At 37.7% G+C, this 17,534-nt stretch overlaps 1 protein-coding gene across 1 annotated transcript; it reads right to left on the minus strand.

Moving 5' to 3' along the window:
* Window positions 1-5,510: 5,510 nt before the first annotated feature.
* On the minus strand, window positions 5,511-8,910 carry en2a (engrailed homeobox 2a). Its single transcript, XM_077555202.1, has 2 exons — window positions 8,041-8,910; window positions 5,511-7,215 (listed from the first exon to the last, which is right to left on the minus strand). The coding sequence occupies exons 1-2, from the start codon at window positions 8,576-8,578 to the stop codon at window positions 6,899-6,901; spliced, it is 855 nt and encodes a 284-aa protein (XP_077411328.1). The 5' UTR covers window positions 8,579-8,910; the 3' UTR covers window positions 5,511-6,898.
* Between the last annotated feature and the right edge of the window lie 8,624 nt (window positions 8,911-17,534).

Genomic DNA, 17,534 nt, shown 5'->3' on the forward strand with positions numbered 1-17,534 from the left:
AAAAAAAAGGAAACGGTGTTTTTTATTATTTCTTTATTTTTAATTTGATATATATTGTGTCTCCCCGTTACCACATTCAACCCTCTTACTCTGGAAATTTTGCCCTCTTTAAAAAATAAATAAATAAATAATTCCCATCAATCCACATCCTGAATGAAACACCATGACTGTATTTTGGAGGAAACATAAAGGGCAGTGGTAGTTTATTTCTTTATTTTATTTTTTATTGTAAACTCCCCTTTTATATGAGCAATGTGAGATGTGTAAACTTTGTCAGTTGCCAACTTTGGCAGTCTGGCCAACAGTTTGGCTCTAGCCCCAGGTGCTAGCTAGCTAGCTAGCTCCCATGGTACTAGTTTACCTTTTGAGCTAGCTCCCACGGTGCCGGTTTACCTTCGAGCTAGCTCCCTAGCTAGCTCCCACGGTGCCGGTTTACCTTCGAGCTAGCTCCCTAGCTAGCTCCCACGGTGCCGGTTTACCTTTGAGCTAGCTCCCTAGCTAGCTCCCACGTTGCCGGTTTACCTTCGAGATAGCTCCCTAGCTAGCTCCCACGGTGCCGGTTTACCTTTTAGGGAGCTAGCTAGCTAACATCAAGGGCTAAAGCCAATCTGTGGCAGGGTTTTTACTTTCTGGACCTGGATTTGCCACCTCTGTTAATTAGCAATCATTTGCACATAATAAGCATAGCGCTTAACCCATACAATGCATTTTGTAGTAATGTTGACTCTGTATTTGTTTTTTTCCCCCCTCAATAAATCACAAACTTTAAATAAAAAGTCAGCGTGAAGTAACTTGACACAAAGAAATTCTCCACAGGCCTCGATGAGGATTGACCACTTTTGTTGAAAGTGAACTTAAAAAAGTTTGGCTAATTAAAATTAGAAAGGGGAGTTTTAAGTGAATAAATACGAGCTCGGTTGCAATATGAATGGCAATATCTGATAAATAAATCCATAACATCATTGCGCTCAAAGCTTACATCCGCGATTAGATGGAAAGCAAAATTTTTTTTTGTCTTTTTTCTTTCCCCACTCACTGAAAGACTTTGTGTGAAACGAGAGTTGCCTGGGTGTGACTTTTTTGCCCAAAAGCATCCGCTGCCTATTGTGCGGCCAGTCAAACCTCTGCAGGCACCAGCGCCCCGACTTCCATCCATGAGAGATCAAAGGTTACCAAGGTGCTCCGCCGAGCCCAGACCTCAATGCGGGCCACAAAATACTTGTTTTCCTTTACATGCTAGTTTGCCCGAGCAGGGATTCAAACATGGTCGCCGACAGTTTATTATTATTATTTTCTTCTCCTTCCGTCTGCTTGTACAGTATGCAAGCCTTTTCGAACCACCTTTTTTGTTTACCCAACAGCAGACGGAGGCGGCCTCGCAAGTCGGTCCCGTCCACTTCTCATTCCGGCCACTGCGGCACGGCATTAACTTGTATTCTAACAAGATTAAAATATATTCGTCCTGGGGATTAGCATAGTTAGGTGTCCTTTCACCTCGCCACAGTGGGCTTTGATCTGCCTTGCGAGGCGAGAGTCCTTCTGGCTCGGACCTCGCCGCTCGAGTGCCAAGTGTGAAATTGGCCTGATGTCATCCCCATTCTTCACCTTTTTTTTTTTATTTTTTTTTTTTACGTCTTTCAGCACTTTAATGATGTTTCCGCCACGACCTCGGAGGAGATTCCACTCCGGCCCGGAGGAAGCATGTGTGTAAATGACACAGTAGGGGAGGAGGAGGAGGGGGGGGGGGGGTGGGGGTCATGGCTGGATGGGGCCTTTATTTATTTTATTTATTTTGATATTTTTTTTGGGCTTTGGAACATCCGAATTGGAACGTACCAAAAATGTGCAATTTAGAGTTCAACTCAATTATGCTGGAAAACGATCTGCCTCGAAAGTGTAAAAACTCAAAACCGCAACTCAACAAGTGCTTTTTCTTTGGATTTTTAGGCGTGAGAAAGATACCAGTATGATCATAGCTATATTCTTTGACTGGAAATGGAATATACTGTGACATAACTAGAGCTGTCAAAATGAATTGATTAATGGACGAGTAATCGATGATCAAAGTAATTAGTTTAAAAATCAAGTCATCATTTTGTGCCATTTTTAAAATTTTAAAATTGTCCAAATCCTCGGATTTTAGCTTATATAACAGTAATTGTTGAATTTAAATTAGAGCTGTAAAAATTAATCAATTAATCAACAAGTAATCGACTAGTTGATATTACTACTCTGCGTCGATCTTTAAATCTTGAAGATCAAAATAAAAATCATTTAACCTAGTTACTGCCTCCCCAAAATGTAATTTAGAATTTAATGTTTGTGGAGTTTTTATCTTGATATTTAAGAAGAATTGATGTTCCATAATTAATCAATTATCGGATTAAATTGATGTGAATCGAATCGGGGGGAAATTGAATCAATACCTGTGTACATAATGTTTCAACTTTGAACTTTTCTTTACACTTATTATAACTTCGTGAAATGTTTTTTTGTACTCTTAATGGTTGTATCTATAATGTACGAATTGACTTTACTTCCTGTGGGAAATTTTATTTTTGAAAAAAACTTAGAATTTTCCATCTCCGATTGCTGGCACCACTCTTGGAAAATAAGCCATATTTCACGCACTTGCTGCCAGCCAGCTATTCCTGGACACTTGTTTACTTTCTTGCCACCTACGTAAACATTCAGGGTTGCGCTTGGGGGGAAAAAAAGCATTTCCCAATCGCCGACACTTTTGGTCCATCACCTGAACCAAAAATAGGTCGCTCAGTTAAACTTCGTTTTTTAAAATTTTTTTTTTAGGGAGCCCTCATTGTTCTCCTGGGATGGTAAACATGAATGTGATCATTGACAAGATTGTTATGAAAGACTGTTTTTTGAGTGCTGCAGTTTTGGTTAGCAACAGTCACTGTTTGGGATATTTTGTAAGAAGATCAATTCGATTTCCATTATTTCCAAACAAAGTCGCCTCAGAGAGATTACTTGCATTTGTAGTTGCTGCTGTTTTGGTTAACAACAGACTATGATTTGAGATTTGTTATAACTAAAGGAGTCTATTTGAGGGAGGCTTTTAGTTGTTTTTAGGGAGTGGCATGGTGTCTATTAGTGCCTTCCTGAATTGAACAAAGCATAATAAAAAAAAAATTCGATCAGTTTATTTCTTATGAGAGTCTTTGTTCTGTAATAGATGCTGCTGTTTTGGTTAGTAATAGAGTTCTATTGGTCTCAGCGTTTAACCATTAACTATGTGTGAATACTTGCAAGTTTGCACTATATTTGAGACTTGGTGTCATTGATCTTCTACTGAGAAAACAGTCTGCCTGCCCCGGTAGGTGCTTCTGTTTTGGTTAGCAGCGGAGTTTGACAGGTCTCTGCAGTTAACGATTTAATGACTGTGTACTAGCAGTAGCAATATTTCCTTTTTTCTTTCTTTCTTAATGATCACGAATGAACAATCATGTTTGACGATAATAATAATAAAATATATAATAAATATTAATAATCTAATAATAAAAAATATATATATAATAAAATATAAATACATATAAAATGAATTAAATATATCATAAATATAATACTAATACTATTATAATAATAGTAATAATAAATAAATAATTAAATACAATAAAAAAGTACTACTACTAATAATAGTATAATAATACTGTGTGTACTAGCAGTAGCAATATTTCCTTTTTTCTTTCTTAATGATCACGAATGAACAATCATGTTTGACAATAATAATAATAAAATATATCATAAATATAATATTAATAATACAATGATAATATAAAATAACTAAATAAAATAAAAATATAAATACATATAAAATGAATTAAATATATCAAATATAATACTAATACTATTATAATAATAGTAATAATAAATAAATAATTAAATACAATAAAGAAGTACTACTACTAATAATAGTATAATAATATATAAATAAATAAATGGTAAAAAAATAATATAATAAATATAAAATGCAAATAAATTCAGTATATTAAATTATGTTAATTGTTTTATTATGTAGATTAACTTGTCTGAGCCCAGCGAGTTTTTCCTTTAGTTTTCTTTTCCCGGCTCATGATTCCATGTCCCGGCCTGAACTTTTTGGGAGCTTCCACGAGAGCGGGTAAGTGCATGCACAAATGAATGAAGTGTGTGTGTGTGTGTGTGTGTGTGTGTGTGTCAGGCAAGGAGGAAAATAATAAAGGCGGGTGATAGTAAGATGTGTGTGAGCGTGAGAGAAGGGGAAGAGAGTTTGGGTGGGAAGGCTCTGTGTGGAGAATGGGTTAGCGAGGGGTGGGTGGAGGAATAAAGGGGTATGGAGGGTACGAGGGGGGTGTATAAACCAGCCACCTGCAGCCATGACAGGCTTTGACCTTCATTTCTCTCGCTCTCTACCTCCCTCCTTCCTTCCACTCCTTTTTTCAGGATGCAAGTTTTTTTTTTTTTTTTTTTTTTCGTTTTCCAGCAGGGTGCGAGGAAGACCGACCGTGGCGAAGACAGGACAGCGGCCGCACAAACAAAGACTAGCGGCCCAAGTATGAAAATGCAGATAGGCCATTGTTGTTGCCGGGGCGGGTGGGGGACACGGCTGGTGATTGTTCAAGGCTTTCTCGCGCATAATGTTTTCGTCCCAATTTCAATCCTGCCGAGTGGGTGTTTGCGTGGCAAAGGAGGATTATTGTGCCATTCAAAATGTAAACCTTTTTTTTTTGTTCCAATGTTGAACATGAAGGTGAAACATTCCGGCTGATAAAAACATAACAGTATTCTTGTTGTTGATAATCTTCAAGGTTTATTTACTCTTTTGCAATTTCCAGGAGGCAGTTAATTACACCATTATTACATGATACAAATTATGTACACTTTTTTTTTTGAGTTTGTTCTTTACCAAAGGATAGCATCCAACGTAAAATAAAAAATAGCATTCTACAACTCTGTGCTGTCATTTCATTTCAACATTGTTCATATATATCGATAGATAGCTCTACGCTGATGAGTAAATTCATGATGTCGTATACCAGCAGTGTTTGTAAAAAGGCATTCATCTTGAATAGTCTGCATTTGTTTTTTTTTGAAGTAATACTGCGTATCTGATTCGGCACAGTTATGTTTCAGGAAAAAGTCCACGCGGGGGACTTTTTAAGGCAAAGTGTGTTTCAGTTTGGTGGATCATCATCATCATCATTTTTTTTTTTGTGTTTGTTTTTAATTCACACACACTTTTTTTTGCACAACAGAAAACACAATGAAAGGCAAACCAAAAAGAAATTTGGCGTATGGCAAGGGGTGGGGAACCTGCGGCCCGTGGGCTGTACGCGGACCCCGAGAGCGATTCTACAAACAGTGTTATAAAAATCCCCCCCGAAATGCTAATAACATTTGTTGGATTTATTTTTCGTGGTCCCGCCCCCTGATACATGAATACAGCTAGCCTTAGCTCGCTCACATTTGTTTTGTCCATTTATAAACACAGCTGCCCCCCCCCCCCCCCCCCACCCCAAGTACAACAAATTGCAGCGTTCATGCAAAAAGGCCTCGTAGACACATTTTCCATTCACAGAAAAGAAAAAAAGAAAAGTTATTGCGAGATAAACAAGCAGTGTAAACACCTCAGATATCTACTCTAAAGCAACACTGGTCATTGGATAGATTTTTTTTTTTTCTCAATAGAATCTATATAAATACACATGTGAAGTCCTTTTTTTTTCTTTTTTCTTTTATACAGTCACAGACGGGATGCCTTCTTTTGCCATAAGTCCTCAAACACTGTCAAAGATTTAACAAGAACACAAGCTGCATGAGTGCTTGTGGGTTGAATGCTACACGGTCACTATAAAGGCAGCAGTCATTCATTTAACACAGCAGTGATTGATATTGCTATTTAAAATAAACACGCACACACACACACATATATAAGCAACATGTTAGAAAATAATGCCATAGACTTCTCTCTCTCTCTCTCTTCATATCTATACATGATTTAAAAACACAAACGATGTTAGTTAGCATTGATTTGAAATTCACAGTAGCCTTGATGCAGCAGGAACAACAACAACAACAACAAACAAAAAAAAACATTCTTTGGACTTGCTTCTTCTCGTATAGAAGTGCCAGATGTAAAAATGACAATCATTATATCATATATATATATATGTGGTCCTCGAGTTACGTCGTTCGCGACCTACGTCGTTTTGACTTTACGGCACCCGTGTGTCGTCAGTAGCACCTTCTTTTTTCGTTAATTTCACACAGTAAATACGCCATTTTTAAGTGATTTAAAATTGTGGTGTTGTTAGCTCCAGCAACAGGACGCCCTTCTAGCAGGTCGGCTCGCTAATTTAAACTTAAGCACATTTCTGTGTTTACATTTAAATTAGCTCCGCTCCGCCGTCCTGTAGCAATGAATATCCGTGCGGAAACACGAAAAATTGGTTCCGGCGTCTTCCGGGTCGCGCAAATATGTTTTTTTTTTTTAAATAATTACTGTACAAAGTATTTTGATGTAAATATCGACTTTAACGGTGAAATCCGACTTAAATTGGGTTACATCGCCAGCGTAGGAACGGAACTCCGCCGTAACTTGAGGACTTCCTTTAATTAATTAATTAGAAGCTCCTGCTTTGAGGGGGGGGGGGGGGGGGGGGACACACAGACAGTGACAACTTTATACAGCATCTTGTATAGACGTGATATTGCAGACTCTGGATTTATGCTGGTATATTCTCTCTTAAACTGGCCCTTTTTGTTGGATGATATTATTGCATCTTAATATTTCTATATCACGGGCTGGCTTCTATACTCTGTAGGCTTTGCTTTATATTTCTGTGTGATTTGATAGACGAAAAAGAGAAAAAAAAAAGCCATATAGAAGAGGGGTTGATGTTCAGTCGCTGTCGGATTTGTCGTCCTTGGTGATGGTGGCGTGGTTGTACAGGCCCTGCGCCATCAGGTGCAGGGCCAGCGCGTTCTTGCCCCCGTTGGCCTTCTTGATCTTGGCGCGCTTGTTCTGGAACCAGATCTTGATCTGGGACTCGTTCAAGCCCAGCTCCTGGGCCAGGTTCTGGCGCCGCTGCTCCGTCAGGTAGCGGTTGGTCTGGAACTCGGTCTTGAGTCTCTGCAGCTGCTCGGCGGTGAAGGCCGTGCGCGGTCGCTTGTCCTCCTTGCTGGTGCACTTCTTCTTTGGTTTGCGGGATCTCGGACCTGCAACCCAGGAAATGTGTGTGTTTGATCCACTTTTGCGCATTAAGATGAAGCCAGACTTGCATATTAATTGTATTATTTAAAAAAAAAAAAATCCCTGCATGAATTAGCCTAATGCGTTTTTTTTGTTTTTTTTTAACAAAAAAATATTATTCCAAATACACATTTTAGGGTTACAGCAGTCAATTAAAATTTCGTTTTAAATTATGAAAACAGTTCTACTGGTGCAGTTAGTAATCTGATGCACTAGAGCATAAATTTGAGGCAATGCTTAATTTTTAATGCTAACACACACATACATATAGGCTACACACACATCTCGATGTATGTGTGTCTCCTCACAAACACACACACACACACACACACACAAACTACAACTCGTAGTAGTCGCCTCCTCCAGCTACATAATGCATGAGAACAAGTTGTACTCCGCTCATTTTGATCCACGCACGACACTCTACTTTTTTTTTTTTCTGTTGACGCCTGCAAACTTTGTTTTGAAAATAAATAATAACAATCGGATAATAATAATAATAATAATAATCAAATGCATGCAAGTCATGAGAAACCGATCGAGTGTTATTTTGCACATGCAATGAGCAATAATTAGTTTTAAAAATTAAGCTAATCCCCCCGACAAACAATTTAAGGCAACTCATGCATTTATTTATTTTCTCTATATTTTTATTTTATTTTTCTAAAATAAAGTCTGTCTTATTTGAAGTAATCAAAAATGTAAACACGCGTGTAGAAGACGAGGCCCTAACGCACAGCCCGTTGACAAGTCAGTGTTTCGTGGCTTTTCGGGGGTTCGTACCCACCCACCTGAAGAGGGCCTGTCCGAGTAGCGGGTGCAGTACACCCAGGCGGGCCACAGCATGGGCTGCTTTGCCGGGGCTGCGTTGGTGCTGGCTTGGGAACTGTCCGAGTCCGAGCTTAGGCACTGGTCTCCGCTCTCCCCGCGGGCTTTCAGGGGCTCCTCGGCGGCTATGGCTGCAGGTTTCTTGGCGTCCGAGTGCGGCGTGGAGGTGCCCTCCGTGCTGCCCACCGGCTCGGTCTGAGGCGCCGCCGGGCTGCCGAGGCTCTCCGGCGGCGGCGGTGGAGGAGGAGGAGGAGGAGGCGGCGGCGGCGGCGGGGGCGATAAAGTCTCCCCGCGTCGGTGCTGGTGCTGGTGGTTCGCCCCGTTGTCTTTTTTGCGTCCGAAATCCGGCCTCAGGATGTTGTCAATGAAGAAGTTGGTGACCCGGTGCGGGTTCTGCGCGTTGCCTCCTTGCACCTGCAGCAGAGGCAGGATGGCTCTGTTGGATTCCGCCGACTCGTGCCGATCCGCCTCGTCTCTGCTGCCGCGCTCGTTCTCTTCCATCTCGTTTTTTTTCTCTCCTTTCTCTCTTTACGTTTAACCCCTTTGTCGCTCTCCTCCGGCGCGCGCGGATGCACAACTTCAGGGGGGGGGATTTAATCGCAAAAAAATAAATAAAATAAAAAAAAAAAAAAAATTAACAATGGCTATAGAGCGGCATGCACAGCCTCACGGTAGCGTCCTCGGAGAAAAGCATACTTTTTGGACATAATAGCCCCGGCGTCGCTGCCGTTATAAGTGCGCCCGAGCCATTTGCGCACATTTACCGGAGACGTCCGCGCGGGCGGCGAACGGCGTCAAACTAAACTAAATAAAGAGGCTCGCGAAAAAAGTGATGCCCTTAATACTCTCACTCTGGAGTTTGCTTCTTATTTTCCATACGAGAAGCCCCCCTTGAGTGACGTTTCCCCACTGTCCTCCCAGACACGTGCCTCCGACCAATGGCAGGCCAGGAGCCAGGCCACGTGACGTGGGCTCTCAAGCTCTGCGCGCACGCCCCCTTTCTCGCCTTCTCAGACCCCCAAATTCACTGCGAGGCTCTCAAGTAATTGATTACAACCAGACATCTTTTTTTTTTGCGTAACATATTTTCAATATTAGTGTAAGCCACTGTAACATTATGCAATTTTACCAAAATATAGGGGGGGGGGAACATATAAGCTATTTAAATAATAATTATATTAGAAATGTCTTGAACAAAGAAGTTTAACAACATGAGAGGATTTAAAAAAAAAAAAAAGTGTCAGGAAGGGCATCCGGTGCAGAAACTGTAAAAAAAAGAAAAGAAAAAAAGAAACCTACAAGTCCCCGAAGACAACAGTCACAAAAACCTTTATCTTATCTTACCTTATCTTAAACATTATTTTATTCTATGTTTTAATGCATTATTATATATAGAAACTTTTTTTAGACAAATTCTTGCATGTTGGGCAAAATGAAATGCTTTAGGGGGGGGGGGGGATCCCAAAATAATTTTAAATAAATTGGACTAAACAAATCCAAATTATGCACAATTTTGTATTTTTATTTTATTTTCAATGTCATTCATCCGGAATGTATATATTAGATTTTAAAGGTATGCATATAGGGCATGCTACAAATATGGAAAAAAAAAAAAAACAATAGAAGTCTTTTTTTAATTACATATAAAGTGTATTTGTTGGTTAAATATTTGTTTTTAAAATTGCATTGCGGGCCAGATTAAATGCTCTACTAGGCCGTATATGGCCCACGAGTCGTAGGTTGACCATCCCTGATACAGACTGTAGTAAATAAATAGCGTCTAGACAGTAAGACAAAATAATTTATTTTAAAAAATAAAGCAAAAATACACCCAAATTATGTGCATTTATTTAATTTTATTTTATGAAGTCATTCATCGGTAACCTTCAATCCTCACCTTGTTTGTTTTAAATTCTTCACATTGGTAAGTAAAAAAAAGAAAAGAAAAAAAAATGATGTATTTAAATTCTTTATAAAATTGCATTTCAGGCGTGCAAACAAATGTTTTGTTTCTTAACTTCTCATATTATTATTTTTTTTTAAGAGTCGTCACAAAGTTGTACATTTTGCAATATTCTTATTTGAGGTATGTTTATACTATGTGCCTTACTTATTTATTTTTCTCCCCCCCCTCCTATCCCAAGTGTTCCCACGCTGACCTGTGGTCCATATCGCCTTGAGAAAAAAAAGAAAGCAGTGATGCACACCGACATGCAGGGAGGGGGGGCCCCGCCCCGCCCGCCCCGGCCAAAGACAAAACTTTTGGGCCTAACTTTTGCTGACCAACTTTTTGTGCAGTTAGTAGTGTGCTTGCTTGCGGGGAGCGGGTGCAGACCAGACCAGACCAGACCGGACGGTCCGAGCCGAGGAGAGAGCACACTTCGGCGGGGGGGGGGGAGGAGAGCTCGGGTGAGTGTGCCACTTGTACTTTTTCATCTTGTTTCTATAGGATTTTTTTTTTTTTTTTTTTAGGACCAGCACATGTGTTTAGTAAACAAATTGTTGCATTTTTTTTGGAGGGAGGGGTAGGGGGGGGAGTGATGCCCGAATAATGTGGAAAAGTGCCATGTTACAACTCCTTAAAGCTCCGTTTGAATTCTGATTGCACACACACACACACACACACACACACGCACACACACTGTTGTCATGCTGGGAGTGGAAGGAAGGCGCTAAATGAGCAGCAAACAATAGAGGCACAAGACGGCGGGCTTGTTTCCACAGAATAGAGCATTGCATTATTTACACACACACACACACGAGCTGCCATTTTTTTCTTTTTAATCATTTCACCATTTTTTTCCCCTCAAGAATCAAAACTACACTGATAAATTCCTCCAGATTCACATAAAAAAAAAAAAAGAAAAAAAAAAAGAAGTCTTGTTTGGAACACTTGAGGGTGAATTTTGAAAGTGACAACAGGTGAAGACAAAATGGCTTCAGATGAGGAATAGTTTTGCAATGTTGCTACGATGACAACATACATTTTAATGTCTTGCTAGTTGGGGGGGCGCGGGGGGGGGGGGGGGTCCAGTAGCATGATGATGATTTTAAATGTCATTTTTATCAATATTCATTCATATTCAATATTTCACAGGACTTCAAACTAGACTCAGAACGTGCTTACGGAATGTGAAGACTCAAAATTGACTTAATGTTTTTTTTTTTTTTTTTTTTTTTTTTTTTAAATCACAATAGTAACAATCACAAGAAAGGGGAGAGAAAAATAAGCCCATTAGGCTTTAAAAAAAAAAAAAAAAAAAAACGACATGGAAATTTGTAGTTTTCCATTATTTTCTCAAGTAATTAATCTCAATGTGACTAGAAATGAGACTGTAAAATGTTTTGTTATCATTTTCTCACATAATAGTCAAAAAATAAAAACTAGGCTTTAAAAATGGATATTTTGTCATTATAGGAAAATGTTTTATTTGTTGTTGTTGTCACTCTTAGAAAAAACACATCTATTTAGGTAAAAAAAAAAAAAAAAAAAAAAGGACGTGTCCTTTAAAATAGATTTTTGTCATGAAAGGAGCACAATAAGGACTAAGAATAGCCCAAATGAAGACTTTCATGATTATATTTCTCATCGGAGGAACCTGTGCTTCAATTGTCGTGCTATTTTATGGAGGGTGGTCAAAATGGAGCTTTAAAAAAAAAAAAAAAAACGGACTTGAAAATGTTGTCCATTTGACATTACAGCAACACGTGCGTCCATTTTAGTGCCATGTCCACGACTCGTCCAAATCAGAACTCAAAACTTACACTTGAAAATGAAAACACATGCGTGTATTTTAGTTGGATTTTCATAAGCAAAAATGTCTTTTCCTATGGCAACGTGTGCTTTTATTTTAGTGACATTTTCAAATGCGCGACACTTCAAAGAAACGTGTAACAATAGGAAGATACGTTTTGTGGTTTCATTTTCAAAAACAATAGTCCAAAAAGTTCAACAAAATGTGTAGCTAACATTTTTGTGCAAAAAACAAACTCAAAGACAAACTGCAAGTAGTCGCTTAAAGGTTAAATACAACTGAAGTGTAGCTTAACCTAGCTAGTGTAATAATATGCACAGTTTGAACGATTGAGTTAGTGATTCTTTCACGTGACCTCTAGAGGGCGCACGTGTTGCGTCATTTCGGCGAGGAAGGTCATCGACCTTCAGGTATTTAAACACATATTTCCAATTAAACCGAATCGTCTCAACATCAGGGCACCGAAGTTGACTTTTACACCGTATATTTCTTATTCTTTTGAGTTTATGATTCCATCTTAGCATTTTTAACTCATTCACTGCCATTGACGGCTATAAACGTCAAAAAATCATTTGAACTATTTCTATTACTTCAACATTTTTCTCCACTTTTGTTAACAAGAGTATGAAAACCAAAAATTGTTTTTATTGTACATTTCGAACAGATGTAAAATTTGTGATTAATCATGAGTTAACTAGTGAAATCATGCGATTAATTCCCATTAAAATTGTAAGTTTTTAATAATCTTTAAAAAAAAAAAAATGTATTCGTTCACTGCCATTGACGGCCATTAACGTCAAAAATGCATTTTCACTATTTCTATTACTTTAACATTTTTCTCCACTTTTGTTAACAAGAGTATGAAAACCAAAGAATTGTTTTTATTGTACATTTTGAACAGATGTAAAATTTGTGATTAATCATGAGTTAACTAGTGAAGTCATGCAATTAATTCCCATTAAAATTGTAAGTTTTTAATAATCTTTTTTAAAAAAAAAAATGTATTCGTTCACTGCCATTGACGGCCATTAACGTCAAAAATGCATTTTAACTATTTCTATTACTTTAACATTTTTCTCCACTTTTGTTAACAAGAGTATGAAAACCAAATAATTGTTTTCATTGTACATTTTGAACAGATATAAAATTTGTGATTAATCATGAGTTAACTAGTGAAGTCATGCGATTAATTCCCATTAAAATTGTAAGTTTTTAATAATATTTAAAAAAAAAAAAATGTATTTGTTCACTGCCATTGACGGCCATTAACGTCAAAAATGCATTTTCACTATTTCTATTAGTTTAACATTTTTCCCACTTTTGCTAACAAGAGTATGAAAACCAAAACATTTTTCAAATCACAAATTCTGGTGTCTCGCTCTAGTGGTACTCGAAAGAATCACTGAATAAACTACAAATAATATTGACATTAACATTTTAAAACGTGGGATACAATCAAACGCCGCTAGCCGGTTAGCATAATTGCATAAGTTGTTTTAACTTGTTGACACAACCGATATGCTTACTAAAATTCTGTTTTTGTTTATGTCTGCCTATATTTTCAGTCATCAAGGCCATGGTAACCCGGAAAGGTTAAATCGAGGTAACTGGACTCTTCATTTGTTGTTGCTTTTATTTGTTTTCCTAAAACATAACAATTATGCTACCAGGCTAACAATATTATAATAAAGCTTGTCGCTATACGCATAAATCCTATTAAAGCCCCTTTTTAATTTTTTTTTTTTTTAATTAAGTCCAGTACAGTACTTTTTGTTTTTTTTACATTTAATTTACCGGTAACTTAAATTGAACATTTAAGGACAGTCCAATACATTTGAATTCAATCTGAATTTTTTTTATTATTATTTTTTAAAAAACGTTTTTAAGCCCATTTTTGTTTCAGTTAAGAGCAATGCTTTTTTTTAAAAATTATTATTATCATTTTTCTTTATTTCAGGACAGTGATTAGGCTTATATTAAAAACCTGCCTCATTTTGATGAACACTTCAACCTACTAGTTATTGTATTTGAATGTTGATCATTATGGTGCTACTTGGAGACCTAAGTGTGTGTGTTTTTTTTTTTTTTGTTGTTTTTTTTACAATAAAGTCATTTAGTCTTTAATGAAGCATTATGAGATGACTGCTGCTTTCCACGCATGGTTGAATTATTGTTATTATTATTATTATTATTGGCTTGAGTTAAATCTGCAGCATTTGTAATTGATTGTTGAAAATAATACGGAGTGACATGATTTCTGTTTTGTGTGTGTGTGCGCGCGCCTCCAAAAGTGCAGTCCAATTTTTTTTGTGTGTGTGTGTGTGTGTGTGTGCAGCCAATTGGCATGCAGCCCCACTCGCTGCTATACTATACTCACCTTGCGCGCATGTGCAGTGTCCTTGAGCTCCCATAACCCACTTTCAGAAGAGGCAAGTGTGTGTGTGTGTGTGTGTGTGTGTGTGTGTGTAGTAGTAATACACTACAAAAGGTGCTGCACACGGATTTGTGAATGGACAGCGTCATGTGTGCCAGCTCACAGATTACAGGGTGATTCCCCCCAAGCTGAAAATGTAGAATGAGGGGTGGGGGTGGGGGTGGTGGTTTGGGGGGTGGGGGGGGGGTAAAATATCCCCATTGCAGGGGTCGCCTCCAAATCCTGCTGCTTCCTGTGCCTTTCACACAATGTGAAAGAGCCCAAACCCACCCCCTCCCCCCCCGTGGATGACCCTTGTGTATGATTTGTTTTTGTCTGCCTGTCCGAACCCGGAAGTGTTCTGACATCCCGGGTCAGGCCTGCCGTCATTGTCCGATTATTAGCAAGAAGAAGAAGAGAAAAAAAAGAAGGGAAAAAAAGAAAGGCGTGCAAATTATTCAATGATTTTTAATCACATTAGTGTTGTTCAGAAAGTTTCTTTCTTTCTTCCTTTCATTTTTCTTCCTTCCTTCTTTTCTTTTTTTTTCTTCCTTCCTTTTTTCTTTCTTTTTTCTTTCTCTCTCTCTCTTTGTTCTTTCTTTCTTTCTTTCTTCCTTGCTTTCATTTTTCTTCCTTCCTTTCTTCTTTTCTTTTTTTAAAAATTTCTTTCTTTCTTCCTTCCTTTCTTTTTTCCTCCTTTCTTTCTTTCTCCTTTTCCTTTTTCTTAATTTTTTCTTTCTTTCTTCCTTCCTTTCTTTTTTCCTCCTTTCTTTTTCTTTCTTCCTTTCTTTCTTTCTTCTTTTCTTTTTTCTCATTTTTTCTTTCTTTCTCTCTCTCTCTGTTCTTTCTCCCTCCCTCTCTTTCTTTCTTTCTTTCTTTCTTTCTTTCTTAAAGGTCACCTTAAAAACCTAATTGAAAAGGTCAACAACAATACTTATTTTACTCTAGTTGTAATTTAATGTGATTTTAAAAAATTATCGTGCGGTTGCTGCTATATATTTATATTTGTATCACTGTAGTTCAAACAATGGAAATAAAAATAGCATTTTTGACTTAAGCCCAACTTCTGACCACCCCCCCCCCCCCCCCCCCCAAGCCAGCTCTGCCACAGATGTTGGTTACTTCCCTCTAAATTGAAAGCTTCTCTCTTGGGGTGAAAATGGAGGAAAGTAATCATTAAATTGCACTGCCCACCAGGCACCTGCCCGCTATGCCAGTTGGCTAGTCCAGCCCTGTGTGTACTGTATTTGATACAAACAAAAATAGACATTGGGCAGTATGTATGTGGCCTACTATAATCCTATTTTTACATAGTTTAGTTTCTAACAGGAAAAAAATGTATCCAAAACAAATTGCAAAAAAAGTCGCGCAACTTTGGCCAAACATTTTTAATAGATAGATTCTAACCTACAAAAACAAAATCAAAATGTTGATGTTCGCTTTTGTCTTGTCATTAGTGACGCTGTGGGCGAGCCATTCAATTAAGAGGCTTCATCCAATGAAGCCTCGGGCCTTAATTGCTCGCGCAGGGTGGCGCTGGCGTTTGTTGTTTTGTGCTCATGCACTTAAGTGACTTAAGTGAGAACAATCCCGATTGAAAAGAGATTTCGCCACGGAACAGCGATCACACGGATTAAAAAGTTATTAGAAGCTGCAAAGGGCCGAGAGGGATTTGATTGTCTTTTTCTTTTTTCTTTCTCCCTCTCGCTGTATCGTAAACACGCTCGCGCTTATTTAGACATCAGACAGATTCGTGACGTCACTGAGGTTTTGGGGGGGAAAAAGACGCTCCGTTCTTTTTTTCAGCCTTTGTAGTGCAAAGAAGGAAAAATGGTCAAGATAAGGTAGTAGAACCACGTGAGGACTTCCAGCCAATCACCGAAGAGAATGAACAAATGGAAAATCGTGCAAAAAAAAAAAAAAAAGGAGTAAGAGTGAATTCATGATTAGTGTTGGAAAAGGAAACTTTTAGATTTATCTATGTATATATTTTGAAGAAAAAAAAAGTTTTCTATGATCAACAGTAATTTGTGCTTAGTTAGAAAAAAAGAAGGAAAAAAAGGTACCACTTTAATGAATCTGTTGATAACATTTAGACTGCATTCATTTGAATGGTGTAATACGTTATAGTTTTACAAATAAATATTGTAAAAACCTATCATTTTATTTAATATATTTGAAAAAGTTTAATACACTGGAATAAAAATGGCTAAAATAAATCAATAAAATGCTCATTAAAAACCTACAGTCCTCCAACATTTTGAAATTGTAATTATAATGTTCGAAAAACTTGAATATACTAAATGAAAGTTAAATAGTATAGTATAGTTAAAATGTTGCAACAATAATTTGTGGTGAATCCTAACATTAAATACACTATATTATTGGGAAAATATATACACCTAAAAAGAAAAAGATAGTAACGAAGTATAAAACAATTCGTTTAGCATATTAAGTTGAAATAATTTATTGCATTTTTATAAACTGTAATTCTTAAGCAAATGTGTTCTCCTTTTTTTTTTTTTTACTATAAAGTAAGGAAATTACAATCGAAGGAAAACTATCAAATGTTTTTTTTAGTCTGCTTTTTTTCTCTCTGTGCTTTGCTTTTTAAGAGATCTATATGCTCAACTTTATTAATCGTATTGTGGGGGAAAAAGTTGCAAGATTTTGAATGTATTAATTATAACGTTGAAAAAATCATTTTATAGTAAAACATGCTACAAGTTATGTCGTATTTACTGTATCTTTATATTATTTGATTTAAATCGAGGGTTTTGGAGGAATTATTAAAAAAAAAAAATTTTTTTTTTTTTTCTTAGTTTATTTTCGGGTCAAAGTCCACCTGCATGTTCACTGTGTGGCCCTTGAGGGTCCTCGCGCGTGGGTGGTGGTTTGGGTCCCACTTGATGAGGGCATGCTTTTCGGGCTTGGGATGGTCCACATGCTTCGTGCACCTGTCCCCCCCACTTCCCGCGCTCCCTTTTTCTGCGGAGGGACGGGCAGGTGGAAAAGCACTTGTTCCGAGGTGCACTTTAAATAACGACAACGTTCATTTAGTTGAGGTATTAATAGGGATTTTTTTTTTTTTTTAAAGGGAAGTTTTCCTCTCCTGTACAATATTGAAGTTCATAAATAAAAAGTTGCCGTATGGAGTGGCCAGTAAAGTGTGCATTATGCAAAATATCAAATTATTCGGACATACAAAAATCTAATAAAAATCAGCATATATGTTTATTTTTAGCTGTTGTTGCCACAAACCAAATGATTGACAGTCCTGGGTGTACCT

This window comes from Vanacampus margaritifer, chromosome 20, assembly GCF_051991255.1.
Source record: "Vanacampus margaritifer isolate UIUO_Vmar chromosome 20, RoL_Vmar_1.0, whole genome shotgun sequence".
NCBI classification, from domain to species: Eukaryota; Metazoa; Chordata; class Actinopteri; order Syngnathiformes; family Syngnathidae; genus Vanacampus; species Vanacampus margaritifer.